Genomic DNA, 23809 nt, shown 5'->3' with positions numbered 1-23809 from the left:
ATTTGATCAGTCCTGCCACAGCATCATAACAGGGAGTAATGATTTTATGTGATGCATGTGAGATATGTATCCATTGTATAGGGCCCCAAAACTGCCAAAGAAACCCAGTGGACATATACTGAGTAGGAAAAATAATTTAAAACATTGGAAAATATGGGTAAACTCTAGAAAGTTTAGCATTAGATAGAGCCGGCATAACTTTGTCTAAGGGGGCTTTAGTCTGACATAAGGGCTCTTGGACACATAGGGGCTGGATCTACCTGGAGAATGTCAAAGAGAGGGCCTAAAACATAAGTTGTTATCTTGAGAACCCGTTTTTCTGGGCTCTTAAAGTCTTTTTACATCATATATTTGCATTTTATAAGGCTGGTTGTTGAACAATTAATTTTCCAGCCTCTTTGTCAGCAAAAGTAGCTCTGGCTCACATGCCTGTTATAATGGCCATGTTGTCATCCACATCGTGAGTAGCTAGATCCACACACAACGCAAAATATTTCTATTTCCCCATATATAATCTCCCATATATATCTCTTTATAAAGCATATATAAAGATTTAAACATGCTTTAACTATTTCATTCCCGTAATTTATAGACAACCTGATACCCTATGAGCTCTATAAAACTCAAGGTAAAGGGGGATGTTGCCCCACTATTCTTTTTCTGCTCAGAGTTTCATTTTAAAATAATGCTCTGAGCCAATCTTCTGTAGTTGTCTCAACAGGCATAGGATCATCAAGACACTCCCTAATTCAGATTCACAAGATGAAAGGTGAATACCGGACTCAATAACACAGAAACCATTTCAATATACATTGGCTGTTCTTGAGAACCTGTTTGCTCCATGTTTTCACCTGATAATGGGACCAATATCAATGATACCAACGCACCTATGGGATCAATATTGATAATGTGGATACATATTAGGATTAATATTGCTGATATAAATACACCTCTGTCCCTTTTGTGTGCACAAATAGAGGTGTTCTTTTACCTGCTAAAGGATGAGTTTTCTCATACTCTGGGTGCCTGTTCAGTCACCAAATATGCCTCCTGCAGTGCAGCTGGGAGACAGGACCACAAAGAAATGAAAGCAAGTGTGAAAAGTGCAGGAAGCTGAGGTCAGGTAGAGCCCTTTCCTTTTGTGGAGAACAAAGTGCTCAGCAACTGCAGTGCATTTGTTTATATACTCAGCAGGTTGATACAGGGTGAAACCTGTATCAAAAATTTGTCTGCCTGGCTTCCCCCAGGTGCCTCATGCTCTTGGGGCTGAATCACCTTGTTCAGCTGTCTCACCTTGGGCACTCCATGTTCTCAGGCTGGCCTTACTCTAACCCTATGTGTAATCAATCTTCAGCTTCATCCACTCCCTTCACTGTTATGTGTAGTCGTCTTGTTACTTTATAGGACCCCAGTCACACATGGTCTCAAGATAGCTCTATGACAAGATTTGGGGGCTGGGGATTATAGTGTGGGCTGGGCCCTTCTCCAAGACAATGTAGCATGTGATATCCTGACAGATTTCCAAACTGAATTTAGGGCCTGAAAAAGCATCAAAGATCTCCATAAGTAACAGCTATAGCATTAGCAGTGACAGCCAGAGTCCTCTTGCTTGCCCTTTCCCTGTCACCCAAAGATCCTTTTGTCTCAGAGCAAATTTCAGAAGACAGAAAAGTGGATGCTGTGTGCTTTCTTCTCTTCCAATAAGGCTATCAGTATCTCTGTATTTTTCAATGTCTCTGCCACATACCCATTTCATTTTGACCCTGCCTAAATCCCTCCAGCCTTTGATTTCTCCTTCCTTTGGTCCTTTGCTGTAGAGGCATGTACAAGACATTTCTGCCCCACTATCTTGCTGACATGACCTTAATGTCTTTCACTAAACTATTAAATTAATGACATATAAAGGCAGAGAGATTTTGTTTTCATTTTCCCTTCCAGGGAACATTACATGACACACACAGAGGACTGAAAAGTTTACCCAGAGAAGCTTACAACAGCACATAGGTGCTTACAGTAGACAAGCCTTCACATGGGTGAGACTGATCACAGAAATACCGAGACACATGAAGGGAAGCATGCACATCCATTTCGGTGATGTTTATTACAAAGGCTAGAGATTCTGATATTGTCTTCAACTTGTTTTGTCCTTCATGTCGATTTCACAGTTGTATTTACCTAATATGCCCTCTTTTCTGGTTAAAATGTTTTTTTAACATTCAAATGCTTATTTTTAGTTTTAGTTTTTGATGACCCATGTATAAATTGAGAATGTTCCTTAAATGCTTATCACATTTGCTGATATCTCCTACAAAATTTTATCTTCTAGGGAGAGATCCCATAATGCTTTTTCTGCCCTTTGTTGCTGGCTTTCCCCAAAACCTTAGATAATCCAGCTGCACTTTATTTTTTTTTCTTCTTCTGCACTTTAAAATGTAGTAATATACATAAGTTCAAATGTTAAATTATTCAAAAATTTAAAACCCTAATTCTTAAAATTTTTATTTATTTATTTGTCACAGGGTCTCCCTATGCAGGCCAGACTCCTAGTGACTCTCCTGTCTCGGCCTCACCAGGGCTGGGATTGCAGGTGTGTGCCACCATGCCTGGTTTTTGGCCACACTGCCCTTCCCGGGCTGACACAGCATGGGGTACTGAGGATCGAACAGACATTGCACTTGCCAGGCAAGCACTTAGAGCACTGAAGCCCCACAAAAATTGTCAGCTAACATATGTGTTGAATATCCATTATACAAAATGCTTAAATCCAAAAATATTCTAGATTACTAAGATTTTGGAACATTTGAGTATACATAAGATGTCTTAAAAATAACCAACATAGTTCTAACACAAATTTCGTGTGTATGTGTGTGTGTGTGTGTGTGTGTGTTGTTGTTGTTGTTTATTTGTTTTAGTTTTTTGAGACAAGGTCTCACCATAGTAGTTCAGGTAGGCCTTGAACTCTCTATGTACTCTAGGTTGGGCACAAACTCATTGCAATCCTCCTGCCTTAGCCTCACAAGTGCTGCAATTATTAACATGCACCAGCTCTCCTGGCTTCATTTATGTTTGCTGGCTGCCCCATTCTCACAGCTTGAAGTTCCTTGCATACCCCATCGCTGCAACCTGGCACATAATGTTGGATGTGGAATTTCCCATGTGTGATACCATGTTATGTTCAAAAAGATTTAGACTTTGTAGCATTTAGGATTCTGTATGTTTAATTGAGGATTTTCAACCTGGGATATTTTATTTCAGAGGCATGTGAAGAAAAATTCCTCATTTTACTCCACATAGGAATTGCATGAGCTTTAACATAGGGAGAGGAAAAGAGCTCCCTGGGTCATGTGTTCTCCACCTGCTCATAGACTTCTCCAATCAGCCAGTCTCACTAAGTACTACAAATAAAACACCATTTTCATAATTGAATTCCAAAAGATCAGAATTTCTTCCTCCCAGGACCAATTCTCACTATATTTCAGTAGGAAAATAGTAAAAAAAAAATTATTTCATAGCATAGGACAGGATATTTTAATGAATCAGAATGGATTAGGAAATTATAAATTAAAAATTAAATTTCATGAATCATACTTGCATGGTTTTTTGTAAGTATTACTTTAGCAGACATACAATGTTGCATTAGTGAATCCAGAAGATTCTCCTTCACTTAGGAATGTCTAGGAATAGAGACAAAATGAAGAAGCTGCCGGTTTCACACTTGCCAATGAGGAACTAAAGACATCCTGGGTTAGTTATTATTAAAAAAAAAAAAAAAACTGCATAGCTTCTTGAGCACATGAGTGCTACCTTTACCCCAAGAAAGAGACTGAAAAAATAGCTGAGGCAAGGTTGTGAAGTACCAATGGGTAAGAGCATTGACCCGGGTCAAAAATTTAAAAGATGACAGTAAATGAACAAGATCTAGAATTTAGGGAGAGCCTGGGCAAAGGAACAACCTGGGTTCAACCTGGGATCCTCTGTGAATGAAAATCCCAGACTGGACACAGCAGAATTCATTCTCTTAGAGCTTTGTAAATTAGCTCAGGATGTGAATAATTTAAGGTTGGTTGAAATAATTGCAATGATGCAGTCCTCCATGCCACCAAAAAGTGAAAAGTCAGCCAAGGGGACAGGAAATTTAGGAAAAAGAAGTTCAACCTGCCATGGCAATGGGTGTGAACTACCATATATGCCGCTTAAGTCACTATGGCATTATCTACTACAAGTGTGTGCCATTCTAATAAAATTCAGTGCTAAGTTTGAGCTTTTCATCTGTACTCAGCTCAGAGATAATTTTGCAAGTAGTATAGAATTATTTTTCCTAAGAATTATGTTGCTAAGCAATGTGATTTTTAAATGGTTTCTATTTTACAACTGTTAAAAAATAGAGCTTTACTCCCTGGTTTCTGAAATTGGAATAAATGGTCAAACAATTAAAGCAAGACTTATGAAGGAAAGATAAACAATCTTTTCTTTATGTAGACTGTAGTCATCATTTAAAATAATTGAATTAAAAGAACCAAATGCTAAATTTTTAGTACGTGGTCTTTACAATTTGCCTGTTTAGTTGGTTTATGGTAAATGTTACTCCCTTCAGTGTTTTGCACAAGATTTAGCTTAGGCTAAATGCTAGCCAAAATGAATCAAACTAGAATAACTGTGGAGAAGGCACAGTAGGTTAAAGAAGGTCCCCAAAGCTAGATGTCTATTTCCTAACTTCCAATATTCATTGGAAATTATTTCCTCATTTGGAAATAAGGTCTCCACAGAGCTTCAGTTTTTGGAGATGAGATCATCCTGGATTTGGAATAAACCTTAATACTAATGATTAACATCTTCAAAAGAAACAAAAAAAGGGACAACAGAGAGAAACAAAATGGACCATATAAGACAGTTGAAACCTTGATGACATTTCTATAAGCTCAGGTTCTCAAAGAAATTCTGAACCCTGAAACAAGCAAAAATTCTTCCCCAGAGTCCTTGGAGGGATCATGACCAGGTTTATACTTTAATGTCAGACTTCCTATGCCTACATCAGTGAGAGAATAAACTTTTGTTATTTTAAGTTATTTGGTTTGTTGTAATTCATTATAGCATCCCTAGGAAATGATCAGAGAACTATAACATCTCCGTGCCACTCAGAAGCATGGGAAGAATTCAGCAGGCAAAGGAACTAAAAAAAAAAATGTTTAGGCATGAAATCCCAGGTCATTCATAAATAACTTTCTGTTTTACACGAATTATCCAATTCATATAAGCAAGTGATCAAAAGTAGACAGAGAAAGTAAATGTGATTCCAGAAGTCAATGAAGCCAGCCCAAGAAAAACAGATTTGATGATTTGTATGATCATATCAATTTAAGTAACACATCATGACTGGGCAGCTTCATCAGTCAGTTCTTGGTATAGTCAGCCATGAACTAATGGAGACCTAAGAGAAGGCGATACCACTCTAGGAACACAAGAGCACTCTTGCTCAAACTGGTTTCAGTGCAGAAATGAAAGGGAAACACTGATGAAGAAGATTCAGTGTATTTTAAACAGTATCCACCCTGACTTCCAAAACTTTGGCATATTTTCTTAATTCCTCTCTTATTTTGACTTTTACAAAAATCATTTATTACATTCATATATAACAAAATATATTACGCTTCTTGCTTATTCATGTAGCATTTGATTCTAGGCAATTTGTCATATCTTTCCTTTCCACAAAGGAACTAGCAATAACTGCTAATTTCATCTTTGCATGAGACAGGATTTCATTTATATGTAATCTAAAAACAGATTCTATAATTAAAATGGGTTGGCTAAGCACATGTGAATATTTAGATCAAGTAAATGCCTGGCTCGGATGAAAGCCCTTAATGACACAAGCCATATACATTGAAGAGACTATAAGAAACCATTATTATCTGCCAGAGTGAAGGAGTGGGTAGGCCAGGACTGAACCATGAAAAATGAAGAATCTATCTTCTTATACAAAGGTTATTAAAAATTATTTGGGTATTACCTTAGAAATTAATAATAATGAAATTATGAATAAAATTTAGTAGCTAACACAGAAAGCTACATTTTAACAAGGGTATTCATATCCTTGAGTATATAGACAGACTGAATGCATAGTTTACAGAATGTTTTTCATAGAGCTCTAGTTCTCCAACATATTCTGAAGTTTAGGATGCACCACAAGTTACACTTCACCTTTAGGGATGCCTATCACCACATTAAAGCTAAGATGGAATTTTTATTGTTTTTATTTTAAAAACAATAAAAATGATACTGTATTTCAAAACAGGATAATAGGAAATTAACAATGGTTAATTATATTGCATATTGTTATCACCAAAGGAATTTTACAGGAAGTAAACCAGATTAACCTTCATGTACTCACCTTTGTTCAAACTTATTTCACCTAGACTTTTTTGAGAGCCAAGAAGAAAAAAAGAAGTGATTTTTGCTTCCTAAAGAACCATATCACAGTTTGCTTCTGTATTGTCCACATGTCCTCTATGTAGTAGCTCATTTGAGTCCCTGAAAGGAAATGTTTTTCTCGGAGTAAGGGCCAGTCATTAGGAGCATGATATAAAACAATTCAAATAAATAACAATAGGTACTGACTATGTCAACTGGAAGGATTGCTTTTATCTAGAAATATATTATGCACTGATAAAGCAAAATAATAAAACAGTAAGAGAGAAAAGGGACAGTCTATCTAAAAATATGCATAGAAACTGAGGAAGCAAAAGATAAAACAAAAAAGATTAAATATGATTTTTTTGGATATTTAGGAAATAGTTTTATTTTTCAATATTATGCAATTGGGTGAATGACATCTGATTGCTTATCACTGATGCACAAACTAGAGGAACTATACTGAGACAATGTAGATTTGAAGGTACCGTCCAGGAGGACCATGAGGATTCAGAATCTACAGGCAGGTCCTTCAGCAGCTGTTGGCAACAGGATGTGCTGTGATCAGTACATGGAGAGAAGGCTGAGCTCTCTGGCTCATAACTTCCAGAGCTGACAATGTTGACCTCAGAAGCTGATTTAGGGGAAGAAGCTCCAATGACAAGTTTAAATGTATCCATTATGGATACAAACTGCAAAACCAAAGTCACACTTAAGCTACAGGAGTAACTCAAAAAGTTGGAGAGTAAGTTCTTAACTTTCTATGTCAAGGAATAAAAATAAGAGGTGGAAGAAGGAACAAATTTAAGTCTTCTGATGTTACATTTTTGCCTAAGGACACTTTTCTGCTCACTAAAAGCTTGGACCACACTTAGAAGAAAAATGTTGAATGTTTTCACCACAAAAAGAGGATACAAGTTTAAAATAGTAGCTACATTAATTATCCTGATATGATAATTGCACAATATACACATGGATCAAAACATCACATTGCTCTCCGTCAATGTGTACAATTACTATGTGCTAATTAAAAACAAAAGTAGAACAAGAGGAAAAGAGTGTTTCACCACCTAAGAAACTGCCTTCTCAACGTTCATACTAATTAATTAGAAAATCCTTTATTGAATTTTAAGTAGCAACATTTTCTACCTGGTTAAGAAATTTACCTAATTTGTGCAGGAGTTAAAACATTTCCTACAATTACATGAAGACCACACGACATTTTCAAAGTACAGATAGCACAACAGCTACTAAACTCATACACTTTGACATTTCTCAAGGGACTACTCTCTCCGCAATGAGTTTAATTAATGTGTTCCTTGACTACATCTCTACCAGTCATTGCCATTCGAATGCTTTTTATTATTCAGAGTATACAAAATTCACAATGCTTTGTGAGAGATGTGAACGTCTTTCTAATGCCGAATGTGATCAATACAATCCATCTTTTGCATCCACAGATTCTGTGTCAGAGAATTCAACCGATCACGAATTGAAAGTGCATTTTAGAAAATCTGCGTTTCTAAGCATGTAATCACTTTTTTCTTGTAATTATTACCTAACTGATACTTTATAACAACTCTATACAAATGATTTAATAGGATCTACATTCTACTAAATAGAGTGCATCTCTCAGTAATGATTTAAAGTATCTGAGAAATGTATGTAGGTTTTATGCAAGTACCATGCTATTTTACGCAAGGAACTTGAGAATCTCTAGGTGTTGATATTCATGAGAGGCACGACCTGGAACCGATCCACCACAAGGATACTCACAGGCAAGTGGATATACAACTTAGTCATGAGGCAATCTGCATATTAATCTCAATGAGTTTGATCAAACCCATCTTTTTCCCTCAAAAAAAAAAAATCCATATCAGTGAAGCACAGCCTACACACCTGAATGACCTATTGCTGCCTGGTCATGCCCACCTGTTCATATCCATCTGATATCCTGTAGATGCCTCCAATCAGATTCCCTGTTCAGTAAACCAGCCCTGCACAATAAAGATAATCATCATATGTTGCAACTATATCCTAATGATTTTTAATTTTTTACAAATTTTCAATATTTACTTAGTCTTCCAGAGTGGAAATACCAAAGCTAACTTTGAGCTCCAATTCTTTCTGGGTAATCAGGTAAACAGCATTATTAAAACCTTCACATGAGCAATACTTAACTAAGTGACTAAACTCATTCTATGGTATTGAAGATACAAAATGTAGTAGTTATACATTTTTTTTTACAGGGGGAAAGGTTTATTCAGCTCACAGTTTGTAGAGGTAAAGTTACACATTTCTACTCAATGTTTTCCTTCTCTAACACTCACTCAAAACAATATTCTTGGGAGCCACACTGGAACGCACCATTCTGAACATAAACTTTTATGCCCTCCAGATTGGGAGTTCACTGTTTACTACATGAGGAACTACCCCCTCCAATTCCCCCTTCACCCAGCCCCATGCAGAACCACTATTTCTCACTTACATAACTAGGCTTCATGACTTCATGACTCTTTAGGGACAAACTCAAACTACTTTCCTTAGACAATCCTCCCAGCATGTCCACCCCAGAGCAAAACTGATCTCTATAAATCCCTCAGGGCCTTATATATGCATTTCTATCATAGCACTTTTCCTACTGTACAAGAATTATCATGAAAAATAAGCACTGTTCAAATGCTGACCAATGTTTAATAAATATTCCATGAATGAAAGAATAATTAAATGAACAATTAACTAAACTTTAAAGTCATTCCAGTGCCCCCTGATTTTAAGACATCTCAGAGTTACTAGAAAATCCCTCTCTGGGTATCTCCTGACACATGTGCATTTTTACCAGGGGAAGATGTAAAGTTAAAGGATAAAATGAGAAATAAAGCTATCAAATAAGAAATAAAAGAAGGAAAGGAGTAGGAAGAAAATCTAATCATAATTCTTCACCATCTATTTTCCCCATGACCTTGAAAAGACCAGTCAGCAACTTTAAAAAATCATTTACTGGATAGAGTTTGTTCAGAAATAAGTTCCATGGGGGAAAAAATCCAAAAATTATTGAAAATGCCAAAAGTTTCTGGTGTCTGTAATTGGTTTCTCTGGCCTCCAGATGTCACATATCATTTTGAAAGGCCCAAACTCCCCACCAGAGCATTGCACAGCTCTTCATCAGCTGTATTTGTGCATGAATATATTTTGCATTTTCAATTACCAATGCACTGGCAATAGGAGAAGCCTCCATGAATCTCATTGAGAGCCACTCACATAAGCATGACAAAGACATGTTAATTTAGCAGTTCTTATGGAACACTGGAGCTGGCAGCCTTTATGTTGAATCATAGAATTTGATCCGCCAGCCTATCTGACCCTTCATGTCATAGAATGTAAATGACAAAATAATTCAATGATCCATCAAGATTTTGCTCCACTGGCTCTTGTGAAAGTCATTAGGGATATTTCTGTTTTTCCACTTAAGATTCATGTGTCTGGTGCTGCTCATCCTTAGCTTGCATTAGAGAAAGAATGAAATCCGTCTTCTGGACTGGTTTCTCTGAGGCACTCCTTTCCAGTCTCCTTCAAAGTGCCTTTCACAGAACAATAGTTCCACTAGATGCTCACAAGTAAAAGAGTGTTCCATGGTAGTTTACACACACACACACACACACACACACACACACACACAGGGGCATGTGCACTAACAGCAGGACATCCCTCTAGCAAGGATTCTTATTATGTAACAGCAATATTAACAACATGAGCATACTGAAGGGACTGTGGGGAGAAGGAACTCTTCTCTACTGTGGGTGGAAGGGCAAACTGGTGTGACCACTGGGAAAGCTACAGTTAGAGGTCACATTCGACCCAGCTATCCCCCTCTAAGTATCTTCCCAGAAGAATTGAAAATATCATACTACAATGGTATATGTAACTTGAGACCATACTCATAAGTGAAATAAATCATGCTTGCCTGTGTAAGCATTGTACTGTCTCTTTGGTGTGAGAAACTGAAAGAGTAAATAAGGTTTAAAATGATAGATATTGTCAAATGGGAGGAAATTGTTTAAAAGGGAAAAGCAACTAAGATGGTGAAAAGACGAAGGGAAATGGAGGTTAGCTATACTGTAGTGTTTCTTAGTTCACTGAAATGAAAGATTTGTGTTAATACCAAGTGAAGAAATTTTTATGCCTACATCTTGTACTCTGAGTAAGTACTTTGAAGATGAAAATATGCAATGTAGGTTGACAACCTAAGTTTGCAGACCAAAATTAGAGTAAAAGGAGGGCCACAAGGAAAGCCAACATTTTGGCCCTAGCCTTCAAAGGTCAATTAAGACTCAGGACATATGAGAACTTGTACTGTAACGTCATGTAACTTGGCAGTGTCCCAAATTTTCTGATCAAGGAGATTATGGGACCAAAGAGGAAAGTGATAAATGATGTAGAGTGTGCCTAAGGAGAGTCACATGGAGAGAAAAAATTCTCTCAGGCTTTCACAGAGAGCACATTGGCCAAGCAATGGCCGTGATTCATCTACATGGCTGACACTGACAAAGGATCTACAGTCTGAGGTACAAGATCTCAGGACAAATCCTGAGAGGATTTCACTGACCTTATCAGATTCAAAAGCTATAATTCTTGTTGCATAGGTCTTGCTTTATCTTTGTCTTAATCATCCAGCAGAAAAGTATAAAAAAGAAGTATAAAAAGTAAAGCCATGCTGTTATGTTGAGCTGTAAGGATCTCAGGTCAACAATTTCTGACATTGCCAGTGAAGCAGAAGACCCAATACTATTATGGACTACTGGACTCTTTTAGAATATTTTTGCTGAGTCAACACACCTATAATATTCAAATAATGGAACTAAACAAAAAAAAAAAAGAGGATACAGATGAATGTCCATTTTGTACCCGTGTATTCAAAATGGTTAGGATAGATATATACTTACATTCTCTTAATGAATAGAGGGATTTGTTCTAATAGTGTTTGTAAATAGGATATCATGTCCGCATCTGGTACAGCAATTAACCACTAGGAAGAATGTATGCAATGTGTTGATTATTGAAACTGTCCTACCAATTTGGTTTGAAACTGTCTCATTGCTATTTGTTTCTCAATAAAATTATGGCAAAAGAAATAAATAAAAAAGACAATATACAATGTATTAGCTATTATTATTTTCCTATTATTTTGTCCTAATATACTATTTTACATTTTCTAATACAATAAATAATTTGAGAAGAACAGTAAGGCAAATCATATTAAATTAACTCCAGAGCCAGGGAACTAGCTCAGTGGCATGAGCACACCTCCCTGGTGAGTACAACATCCTGAGTTAGATTCCTGGTACAAAAAAAGCAAAATCAAATTATTTTCACCTGAATTTCTTAAATAGCTATCATTATTTTAGAGAAACTTTTTTTTCTGCATCACTCTTAACATCTCATCATCCAAGATTAGAGAATTTTACAAAGAAAAAGTATAGGACCCCAGTTACACATGAATTTCAGAAAATGCTGTGAAATATATTAGCAATTACATTTCCAAAATGCTCATCCCAAAAGGGACATAACTATTTTACAGAAAATGCCTTAATAGATCAATGCAGCAATATTTAAAATTATCCAGAGTAGAGGGGTGGTATGCTGTTGTGAAGAGAATAAGCCATGCGTGCAGAGACAGGGACAGTCTTCAGTGAAAGTGTTCTTTATTGGACAGGCAAGTCTCAGCCTCTCAATTTCATTGAACATTAAATGAGGACAGTGTATAAGTCAACTCAAAGGTCTCTTCCAGCACTAGTACCTTACAAATGATATTGTTGTGTGGTAAAAATAAGGATCCTCCTAGATTCTTTAAGATGGAATTATTTAACTTATATATGCTGGAAGGAAATATAATGGCATGCCTAAATTTCATTTATGGAGTCATTGTCTAGTGAATTCTTACTTTATTTCAAGTCAAAAAGATATAAATTCATTTTAATTTGTATAGTCATTTCCAGAATTAGTTCCTTTTAAAAGAGCACCAATAATTCGCATCTCAATTTTTGTCTAAAAATAGTTCCTTGGAATATCAAAGTAATACCCTCTATAAAGATAGATCCTTAAATATCAACAGCAATCCCTAAATATATAAGACTACTGCCCAAATAATTCCTTCCTATGCAATCTCTTTACTAACGCAGATCTCCTTTTGTGTGCAGATGGAAAGTAAAATCCATCAGATCTACCCTACCTTGATTTTACAGAGCCTGCTATGACTTTTGCATCACGCTCTCTGTTACTTATGGCCAACCTGTGAAGTCTGGCAAGCATAACCCAGCTGTTCACAAAACTCACTGCCCTTTCTTCTTTTATCCATATCTAGTTCATATGGACCCAATTCCTTTCATAGGAAACTTGCCTCTGAATCATGAAGCAAAAGCCATATGGCCCATACCCCAACTGACAAGTAACAGCTTCCCTCCACTCTAAGACCTCCTGCAGCTGCCTGAAAAACATGTGTAGAGTTGCAAGAGATCCAACTGAAAGCACTTAAGTCTTCAAATCATCTTCTGGAGAAAAGCTACACACTAAGTATCAAAAGCTACATACTAAGTGTGAAGGACTACACACTAAGTGAGAACACCCCTTCAGGTCTGGACACAAACAAAACAAACTATTGTGTTAAGCAACTGGGATCAAGAGCTACTGTCCATGAACAAACAAACTATTGTCCATGAGCCTCTCCCCAACTAATATTTGAAACTGGCACTACCATTCCCATTTTACCCACCTAGGAATGGACAAGAACTCTGGGACATCGTGATAGAACTGAATTCAACCCCAGACCTTCTGAGTCCAAGTCACATGACCTTTCTCTACCCAGACTGTTCCTCTTCCAAAACTGATTTTCAGAAAAGTAACACACATTTGTCTGCAAATATTCATGGGCTTTTCTCTAAAAATTTCTCAAACTCACTTCAGAATCACAAGCAAAGATAAGAGAACAGTCCGTGAATCAATATCTTGGCAAAAGCTACCAAAAACTTGAATTCTTTCCTTATTTTAATTACATCAAATTGAAAATGAACACAACCATTAAATTCAGGATTTATAATCCCAACTTGTACCTAATGGGTAAGTTTTGAGGAAAAATCACTTTGCTTTCTAGTGAGTCTTAGTTCTCATAGTCATCATTTACCATGGAAAAGGAATGCAAACCAATTATGGAGCCTGTTGTTTAAAACATGGCAGTCCCAGGACACTAATCAGCTAGGTCTGACAGTGACATGCAAAGAAAATGTGATAGAGCATGAAACTCCAAGATTAGAGGCCTGTCACAATATCCTAGTGTAAAGCAATGGCTATCCTATTAGAAGGGATAGAAGAAAAACAAAGAAAAAACCCTACAGCATTGTTTTTGCTGGTGTGTCATGAAAGGTACAAAGTTGGACCGAGGATGAGTACTATCTGATAACAAGATTTCAGTCCCAGTCACTTGGAAGATGGTGAGTGACACTACTGACCAAGGGATAAAAAGTAAATAGTTGGTATGATGACATACTTCAGCAAAAGAGTATTTTGTTTGTAAAATACCTTTCTATGCCATTATGCAACTGATGTATTCCTAAGAACACTTGCATTGATGACTTAAAACAAATTAATAAAAGGAAAATTTGGTTTAGGGGCTAGAATTTCAGACCAAAATGGTAAAGTCCTTTTTGTAAAAGAATTTAAAAAGCAAACTTAAAAATGTTAGTAAGTGGCTATCTGTGAAATCTATGTATCACAAGACAAACCCTACTGTTGTAATCAGGGTTTACTAGAGAAAACAATCAACACAGGACACACAATTTATCAAATTACTTTATAATAGTCACCCAAAAAGTTAAATGCAAAAAGAGGGCAGGAAATCTGTTCACACACTAGACACCCAAAGAGCCCAGTGGAAGGTTTGAATACCATGACAATGTGCTTCACAAGTCCAGCTGAAGACCTAGAGCTCATGGAAATGCCCCCACAAGTCCACCTGGAGGCTTGGAGCCCACAACAATTTCTCATGCAAGTCTGTACTGAGGATCTTCCCCGGGAAAGTATAGAAGTCAATGGTGGAAGTTAGATATCATGCACCTGCAGGACGAAGGATGGGTGCCAGCAGGCCGAGGGATCTGCACTGGACCCAGGAAGCCACACTCAAAATAACAATCAAGCTCCCCAAAGTGAACTGCAACAACAATGACGTCTCAATCTCCTCTAACAATGAGAGCAGTGGAGTTCATATCAGGAAATTCAGCACTATCTACTTCTCTAAGAAATTCAACATCACCACCCATCCCTCTCCTGTTCTTTTTATGTGCTAGCAATGATCCTCAGGTGCTCCCTCCCACCCAACTCCACACTGATTCAGTTCAGCTGCATGCTACAAGCTGCCCACCAGTTGTCAATCCACCACACCTACTCTAATAACAAGTAATTCTTAATCACAAGCTACCTTCAATCTTTCTTACAGGTGCTAGTTATTAACGTAATTATTACCTATCTCATCACCTTTACCATCCATTTTTAATAAGGTACCAAACAAATTAGACAACCTCATTGTATCTGCTATTAATAGCTTTATGTATGTTACTTGTGCTAATTGGTACTGTTCATAATTGTTCTCAATTCATAAAAATATAAAATACTATAAATCTTATTAATAGACAATGATATAACCAATTTGATTTATCAAAATTCCTTTGAATATTATTATAGAACATCACTTATGGCATCACCTGACTATTAGCCCATTAAATATAGAAGGTACATTTTTTTAAGAGATAGTGAAGCTAGAAATTCTAATAAATAAGGATGTCAGAGTGGTTAAAGCACAATGTGTTTTATGAAAGGATATCTGTGAGTTCCTAAGCACAGATGGAAGTTTCCTGAAAATCTGAAGAACACAGGTCATTACCAAGCCAAGTTCAAAGAGCTGGGCAATTTCATCTACCTATGTGAGGAGTCTTTAGAGGCCCCCGCGCTGGCCTTGCATGCCAGCTATTCACTCCTAACATTTGACCAATTTCTTTTTAATTTTTATCAGGAAATCGGATTTGTTTATCTTTATTAGTATATATCTGTGATACATAATATACACATTCATTGTGCTGCACTGGTGTACGTACATTTCACGTCTTGATCCTTGTCACGTCTCCGTCACCTCCTCTCCCTCCTTTCTCCTCCACCCCCAGGTCCTTCTTCTACCTTCAGAAAGTCTATCTCCCAGTTTCTTGTCATTTATCTTTTAGGTTTGCTCTCTACCTTACTTATATTTTGGGTTTTTCATAGAAGAAAAATCATCCAGTATTTAACTTTTCATATCTGATTTATTTCACTTAACATTATAGTATTAAAATCTATCAATTTTCCTACAAATGACTCAAATTTATTCTTATTTATCACTGAGTAGTAATTAAATATATATAATTCCAATGTTTAGCTATCATGATTTATGCTGCTAGAAACATGGGTAGGCATGTATCACTGTACAGGATGTCTTCACCTCTTGCAGGATAATACCCAGAAGAGGTACAGCTGGATCACCCTTTGACCAGCTCTCAGTACATCCCTTTGGGTTTTAGAAGCTTTATGTAAATATTATGGAAGTAATAGAAACCTTCAGTCTCTGTTACAGATCTGTAACAATCAAGTGCCATACAAAGAAAACAATGTCCATGATTTACTGAGATCTCATGAGATATAAGACATTGCTAAGCATTTACAGTGCAATGGAAATGCATTGGGTGCTGCTCACACTCATAAGACCCAAACTTTAGGAAACTTAAGACCCAAAGTGAAATCTGCAGAAGAAGATGCTGAACAAAGACCTAGTGTATTTGCTGTATAAAATTGAACTTCATAAGAGCAGGAATCATAATGCCTTTGTCCAGCACCACAGAATCAGCAATAGAGGTATCCTCATGTTTGCTGAAAATCACCAGCAGGAAAGAGGGAGGAAAGAAAAGACAGAGACAAGGAGGAAGAGAGGAGAAATTTTGTTTTGAGATAGGGGAGTTAATTTTCTGGAGACAGCAACCAAAAGACTCCAGCTCAGAATGAGGAAAAACTTCCGGAAGTGGATCGTGGCGGTGGTGGCATGACGTCATGCACCTACTCCACATCACCAAATTGTGTGCTTCACAATAGTTAAAATGGTAACTTTTACACTGTGTGTACTCCACCCAGTAAAAAAGAAAAATTTGTGAAATTTGAGGTTTTTGTCATTCTTTTATAAATGTCTTCCATGCAATCCCTCCACAACTTCCAATGAAGTCTCTTAGACATATAAATGCCTTATGTAACTTCATTTAGTGAAAAACTTAAAGAAAGAGAGTGAAGTAGGTGGAAGAAGAAAAGATTATAAAATTATAATCTGACCCATAAAATTATCTAATCCTTCTGACATCTAAATTCAGAGTTATAGACACCTCGGCACTAGCAGATTCCCCTGAGACGTTGAGAGCAGCCACAATGTCCACCAACCAGGAGAGGAGACAGTAGAAATTTCAACCCAGCAACAAGTGGCAGACACCTCAGCTGAGACCTGGGCTATACACATGTCACTCTAGGTTACTCCTGTATACAGAGGCCAGAGGTGCTATCATTCTCTCAGGGGTGCAGATGCTCTAACCAGAGTTTCCAGAAGTGAGCAAGTCTGGCAGCAAGGGACAGAACCTGCAGAAGTTCCATTTCTTCCCTCCAGCTACAGGATATTGGATATGAATTGCATTTCTAGGCCTTAGACTAAGAAGAGAAAGAAACCATCACAACCTTATCTTTTAAAAGACTGTTCCTCCCCAGATTACTTTGAAACTCTATAATTTATTATGTAATAAGGCAGAGAATGGAGAGAACTTTCTAGGCCCAAGTACAAAAAGAATAGCTCTAATAGCAGAGGAAAAAAAATGATTCCCCAAAAAAGAAAAGCAAGAAATGTCTTGGCAAGACCACCACATCATTAGTATTTTCACACTGTCACATAAACAGCCCAAACAGGTATTTATTAATATCAGAACATAGCACCCAGGTCTTTATGTATTATTAATATATCAATGTCATTTATTAAAAATGACTAACCATTTAGATAAAAACATAAAGAAAACATTTCTGCTCTTGTGTTGTTCTTGAAACCCAGGAATCTGAAAAATAAAAAATAAAACCATTTTTTAAAAGTGTTCTTTAGACCTAGGAAAAAATTTGACTTTTCCAAATTGTATGTGAAGTGACTGAAGTAAACAATAAATGAGAGCTACTTACCCTGCAGCACTGAGTGGGCCATTTAGGGTTCTGCTAGTGATGTGTGTTTTAGAATAAATCAGAGCCTTTCTGAAAGCCAAAGTATTTCCTTTTTGGAAAAAAAAATAGTCACGGAACTAATTTATTGTAAGAACCATGTCTTGCTCTACTGAGAGAGTATTATAAGTCATAGTAAATACTTCTTTGATAAGGGAGACCCTGAAAGTGGAGTCATCCAGAGGAAAAATTGAAAATATTTCAACTCAACAGAACTCTTCTGTCCATTTTGCTTCTGGAAAACCATCAGTAGCATGAAAAACATTTAGCACTGACAAGACAGACTGATCACCAGACTCTGCAGCAGGCTCTACACACCTCCTGTGGAGAGAAAAGCATCTATTCCTCCCAAAATGGGCACCTCATCTGTCTCCATTTTCCATAAAAAATTATCAGCTTCTGGTTCTCCTTGTGTGATTCTGAAGAGAAAATACAGAGTTGTGTTTCTGGACGTAACAGAAGATAAGGACAAAAGCACACCAAGTGGTACCAATTCTTGCTTTCTAATCAAAAGAAAAGGGATTGAGCGCATTGGCTCCCTATCCATCCGAAGGTATGCTTGATCAGCACACGGATGCTAGGGGAGTGCCTGCGAGAAGTGGCTGTGCAGATGCGCATAAGCAACAAGCTTCTTATTACTCCCTCCTGCCCAGATGTACTAAAATAAGGAAGTTTATTGACTCTAAGCATGTTTAGGGTCTGATTTTCTCCAAGGAGTAAGAGGCTAAAAGTAGAGCTGCCTTTGGGCACAGCAAGTTTTGGAGCCTGGTCATCAGCTTCTCTTTCTTTGCATCCCTTCCTTCCCTTTTCCCTCCTTCCCAGCTGACCGTGTAGGGGTTCTTTTCAAAGGTTTCTGCTGTATTCTCCTGATTAAGACTCTGAACCTCTAATTGATTCTAGTTCATTTGCCCCCTACATTGAACAGCCTTGTCAGCTATCTTGTTTCCTCAGTAATTTTTTTTTCTTCCGTGGAAGTCATTTTGTGAGGCCCTAAATATTGAGGAAAATATAAAATACAAATGATTCCATCAGCTCTCATAGCACTCTCTAAACCATGTATCCAAAGACTTCTGGAACAAATAAAAGATAATCCCTTGCTCATGCAGGAAACTCAGTGACTAAGCCCAAATGTCAGGTTCACAACAAAAAAGACCCTGATCAGTAAACTGTGATTCATAGGTCACAAAATCTCTTGCAAATAAAGAACTCTGTTGAGACATAAGTTTGTAATGCCAACTAATGCAGGTTTATTGAGAAGTATATAGCAAGACAACTCCCTTTTTCAGAAACAAAAGCAGAACCCAGGAGATACAACAGCAAGGTAAAAACACAGCAAAAGCATTGGGACTGGTCTATGGGTGGTACAGCCTCTGGAAACATTGGCAGACATACTCAGCACCAAGGATCAACCATTAAAGTGAACTTAGTGTCAGCCAGAAGAATTTTTAGGCCAAAGGCAGCTTGTGCATGCCTGGCAGCCAGAGGTGAGGCAGTTAATAGGGCAGTATTCAGTTTACTGGGGCAGTGATTCGTGAAGCAAACTGGAAGATCCTGGAAACACAGCTGGCAGGGCACGGAGTCTTGACTGTCTCACTGGATCCCACACACTTAGCAAGGTCTTCGGCAGCTGGACAGGAACGACTGCTGGTATGTCCTGGAGACCCCACAGGCTTGTTGGCAGACATTAGAGACTCCTCCCACAGGTTGGCAGACAGTGGAGACACTTCCAACTGGCTGGCACACACTGGAAATGCCTCCCAGCGGCTGACAACCACTAGAGACAAAGGAGAGTGGCCGGCTGCAAGGAGTCGAGCAGGCTGTTTGTCGAGAGCAAGTTACCTGGACAGGGTTGGAGACACAAGAAGTTCGCTGGTAACATGTTGGCTCACAAACAGTGGGCTGGCAGCTGGTCTCCTGACAGTGATCCAGGAGCCAAGAGCCAGTTTGGAAGGAACTAGGCAAATAGATGCCACTCATGCAGTCAACATCTTGGTTTGTGGCCACAGAAACTGGGGCCTGGAGAGTGTAGCGTCCTCCAATTGGCCTGGAAGAGCAATTTCTTGTGGAGCAGTTGAAAGACATGATGCCAGGAGGAAGACAGCAGGTATCTCTCTGAAGTTAGCTTCTGGATTCTGGATGGTACTTCAGGTTCCTGAGCTTTTATACAAACTTGCTGGTGGGTGGAGCTCCCTCCCTGGTTTGCCTGGCTTCCTTGGCTCACACCAGCTTGCTTTAGAACACCTTGTGAATCTAGAAGTTAATTGTCTCTCGAGAAGCCTTCCCCCTCATAAAGAAAGTTTAGTAGTTTGGTAACTAAATCATAAGTCTCCTGCACTCTGTTTAGCCTGGTTTAAGAAGGTTGGTGGATGGCTTCAAAGTGATTGGTCATTCCTGCCCACACTGCATCCTCCTTCATCTTGCTTGCATCCAGTGAGTGCTGATCTGACTGCAACCCCCAACATGCCACTCTCCTCTCATCACATACTCTCTCCCTTCTAACCAGGCCCTGATTACAAGCCCACACCCTGCCTGGGCTGTCACTGGCACTTAATGTTTTAAACACAACTTAATCAGTCACTCTTCCATAGATAACGGGGCTTCTAATAGGAAGGTGCCTCCTTGATATATTACAAGACCCACCAGACAAAAAGGACATAATGCTTGAATCCCATGTATGAACTGACTGTCACTTTAATTGATTGAGCAAAACAAGACGTGCACAGGAAGGCTGAGGGCAACGAGACCCTTCCTTTCTGTACAAATAATAAAGCAGATTAAATGCTAATTAAGTATAGCTGCATTGTAGCCAAGACCCTTTCTGAATAAATTGGATGTGCTTTGTTCTTAAAAATTTTAATTTAATAATAATAGATAATGGTGTCTCATGAACTTCGTTAATATGCCAGTGCAACAGGCTTAGTTAATTTCTAAATTGTTGTAATATTAATTTGAAAGGATAGCATGTCTTTCTCCCAATTTGCTTAATATATTCAAAACGTATGTATTTTCACACAAGTACTTATACATAGGAAGTGTTTTAATCACGGGCAAACTAAGGGCTCTCCAAGGTCATTGTATCAGAATAAAGCTTGTCAAGAGAGAGGAAGTGGGCACTCAATCATTGCTGTGTCAAGAATAGATATGTAGGGCCAGCCAAATAGCTCCACAGCTTACCACGCCCCAACAAGCCGGCACAGGGGACAGGGGTTCGATCCCCGGGTCTGTATGCCAGCCCCTACCCCCGGAGCACGCTAACATGGCAATTGAGACGAGACGTGGTGGCACGTGCCTGTAATCCCAGCACTTGGGAAGCTGTAAACAGGTGGATTACTATGACTCCGATCTAGTAGAGAGACCCTGAACACCCTGTAGAGCTTTCCCTAAAATAGAAAAAAAAAGATATATAAAGAATTTTCTATAATATGTAACTATTTCTTTCATGTTTAAGAGAACTATAAGTATACTACTTTTCTGCATCTCATCTCACTACTATATAGTCAGTTCTGAACACAGAAATGCCTGTTCCAACAGTTTCAGTTCACCTGGAAGAGCTAGTGAATCAATGACTTTGACTCTGGCAAAAATAAATCACTTTGACATAGCTTAAGCAGTCAGTGATTTTTCTATTTCAACAAAGCTGTGAGATCTGACTCATCTCATAAACTAGCTTACATAGAGTACAATAATGGTTTTACATATATTTGAGGTCTACAGGTAGGCGATGTTTTAAATCTCCACAAAGCAAACAGCTTTATGTCAGAACTCATCAGACATCCCCTCGCAAAAGCATCATTCATCTAAATGGAAACTAATGACACACTCAAACAAGAAGATGCTGTGCTGTGGGCTGTATTATAATTCCCAAGGATCAGCCCTCGGCGACTGCAAGAGTGTTCTCAGGAACAGGGGGAAATTAACGAGATGACTACTTTCCACAATGTTGTGACTCTGTTCTTCCCACCACCAAGAATATCCCAGCTGGTGTTTGAAGGTCAGAGTCCCTGGTCACGGGTCCTGGCTTGCTTGTTTTAAAGTGGATGAGTGGTTTACAGGCTTCTGCCAGCCAAAGGTTGGAGGCTGCAATGGAAGAGCACTCAATTATGTAATTGCCAAAAAGAAGTAGCCATGAGGAGGGGAACCCAGAAGCATCTTTTGGCACCCATTGCCACATTTCTGAGATGACAAAGCTTTTTGTAAGTCATTATTTTGTCCAAATTCAACTTTTCATGGACTTTGGGCATTACAGATAAAGCAATGATAGGAAATGTCTCCCATCAGTTCCATAAGATGAGGAAATAAATATCTTTGAGGTAATGAGGTCTTGCCTACTTCACCTCACTGAGTTCCTCAGAAAACTCCGTAGAATACATGTCACATCTCACTGAAGAGATGCATTTTAGGAAAGTGAGTGGCCACTGAGATCATACAGTTTAGGGATTCTGTGTGTGTGTGTGTGTGTGTGTGTGTGCGCGCGCGTGTGTGTGTGTAAGGTCTCATTACACAGCTCAGACTCTTAGTGATCCTCCTGATTTCTGCCTCCCTAGTTCTGGGATTACGGGCATGCGCCACCATGCCTGGACTCCATCGCTGGCTCAGCACACCTGGGGGTAGGGCCGGCGCAGCATGCAGTGCCAAGGGTTGAACTCTGGCCCCTGTGCTTACCTAAGCAAGTACTTAGTCCACCGAGCTATACCGCCAGCCCTAAGGTCATACAGTGTCTATTTCACTAAGTTGAGAGCCACACAAAGTAAAGCCTATGAGCTGCCAGTCCACAGTGGTACTAATTTAAGGGTAGTGAGATTATTAAAATATGAATGAAAATTTGTTTTTTAAAGTCAATCAATCATTGATAATGTAAGAGATGCAGACTTCATCTTTTTATCCAGGTTCATCAGTGGATTAGCAACAAAAACAAATAAAATAGTAAGTTATAATCAGTGCTGTCCTTATACTTCCTGTGTTTCTTTGTCATTATGTAGTGTAACAATTGTCATTACATTACAGTAAAAGGCAAGGTTGCTGCAAATTCAGTAAGAAAATCAGAGTCAGCAGCAGCTTGGAGCTACAATTTAAATCCATAGTTATTCATAATGGCAATGCATACAACTAGTTCTCAGAGAAGGACAGAGTAATGAATTGACTTTTCTTCAGTCATGTTCTGCAGCTATCACATAGAAAGCAATCTGTTGAGCAGATCCATTGGATTTTAGCTCTTAAAAGAAACTACTAGTTTGGCTGACATGATGGCTGAAAGCAGATTATTGAAACCTTACATTGCGAAAATTATTTCAAAGTTTGCAAATCACATTTTTCAGAAAGGTTGCTCTACCAGTATTCTTGAAATACCCTGTAGGTTAAGAATGCTACTCCATACTCCTTTATATTCTATTTTCAGATGTAAACAATTGGGCTGGTTAGTTGAGTTCACCATAAGTTGTAGAAATAACAAATCATGCCCTGAAGATCACATGAAATGTGAAGAAACACTACACTAATTCATGTTATTTAATGAAATTAATAATAAATCAGCCTGCCCTTGAAATCTAAGAAAAATCACACCGGCACTCAGCTGCTGTGACTACATGCTTCAGTAAAATGTGAAACCTAAGCTCAGTGCAAAGACTTGAGAAATTCTTCTCTCACATGCAGAGACCAAAGTGAAGGGAGAGTGTGACGAGCCCAGAGGAGGGGAGATCAAAGGACCGGCATCCATTACCTTCATCACCAACAGATGATTTGTGCTCATTTGTACAGAACAATCTAATTCTCATACAATAATTACCACCGGCTGGAAATGAGCAATCCTTTTCACTCTACACTGAATCACAGCAATCACAGGCAAGGCCAAGCATTTCAGAGTAAATGAGTGCAGCAGGTGTAGGAAGCTGAAGCTCTGAGCTGCAGAAAGGGTATTTTTCATCATAAAGCCCGTAATGTTGTTGACCAACACTAGCGTAGGGAAAAGGAAAATCTTTTGCAAATGAGAAGGCGACAAAGAGATGGCTGGAGTGGAGAGGGGAAGGAGACAAGAAAAGAATTAATGTGCAATGTACAATGTCCAGCACTCCAAAGCCCGTGTGACCGTTCTTCAGGG

The 23809-nt window shown here is 38.4% G+C and overlaps 1 protein-coding gene across 1 annotated transcript; it reads right to left on the bottom strand.

Annotated features, from left to right (window-relative positions):
* Positions 1-19323: 19323 nt before the first annotated feature.
* LOC101592650 (keratin-associated protein 11-1) lies at positions 19324-19797 on the bottom strand. Its single transcript, XM_004645362.1, has one exon. It carries the CDS (start codon positions 19795-19797, stop codon positions 19324-19326), a length of 474 nt encoding a protein of 157 aa, XP_004645419.1.
* Positions 19798-23809: the final 4012 nt, after the last annotated feature.

This window comes from Octodon degus, unplaced genomic scaffold (assembly GCF_000260255.1).
Source record: "Octodon degus isolate 3935 unplaced genomic scaffold, OctDeg1.0 scaffold00225, whole genome shotgun sequence".
NCBI lineage: Eukaryota > Metazoa > Chordata > Mammalia > Rodentia > Octodontidae > Octodon > Octodon degus.
This window is presented reverse-complemented; position numbering and strand designations above follow the sequence as displayed.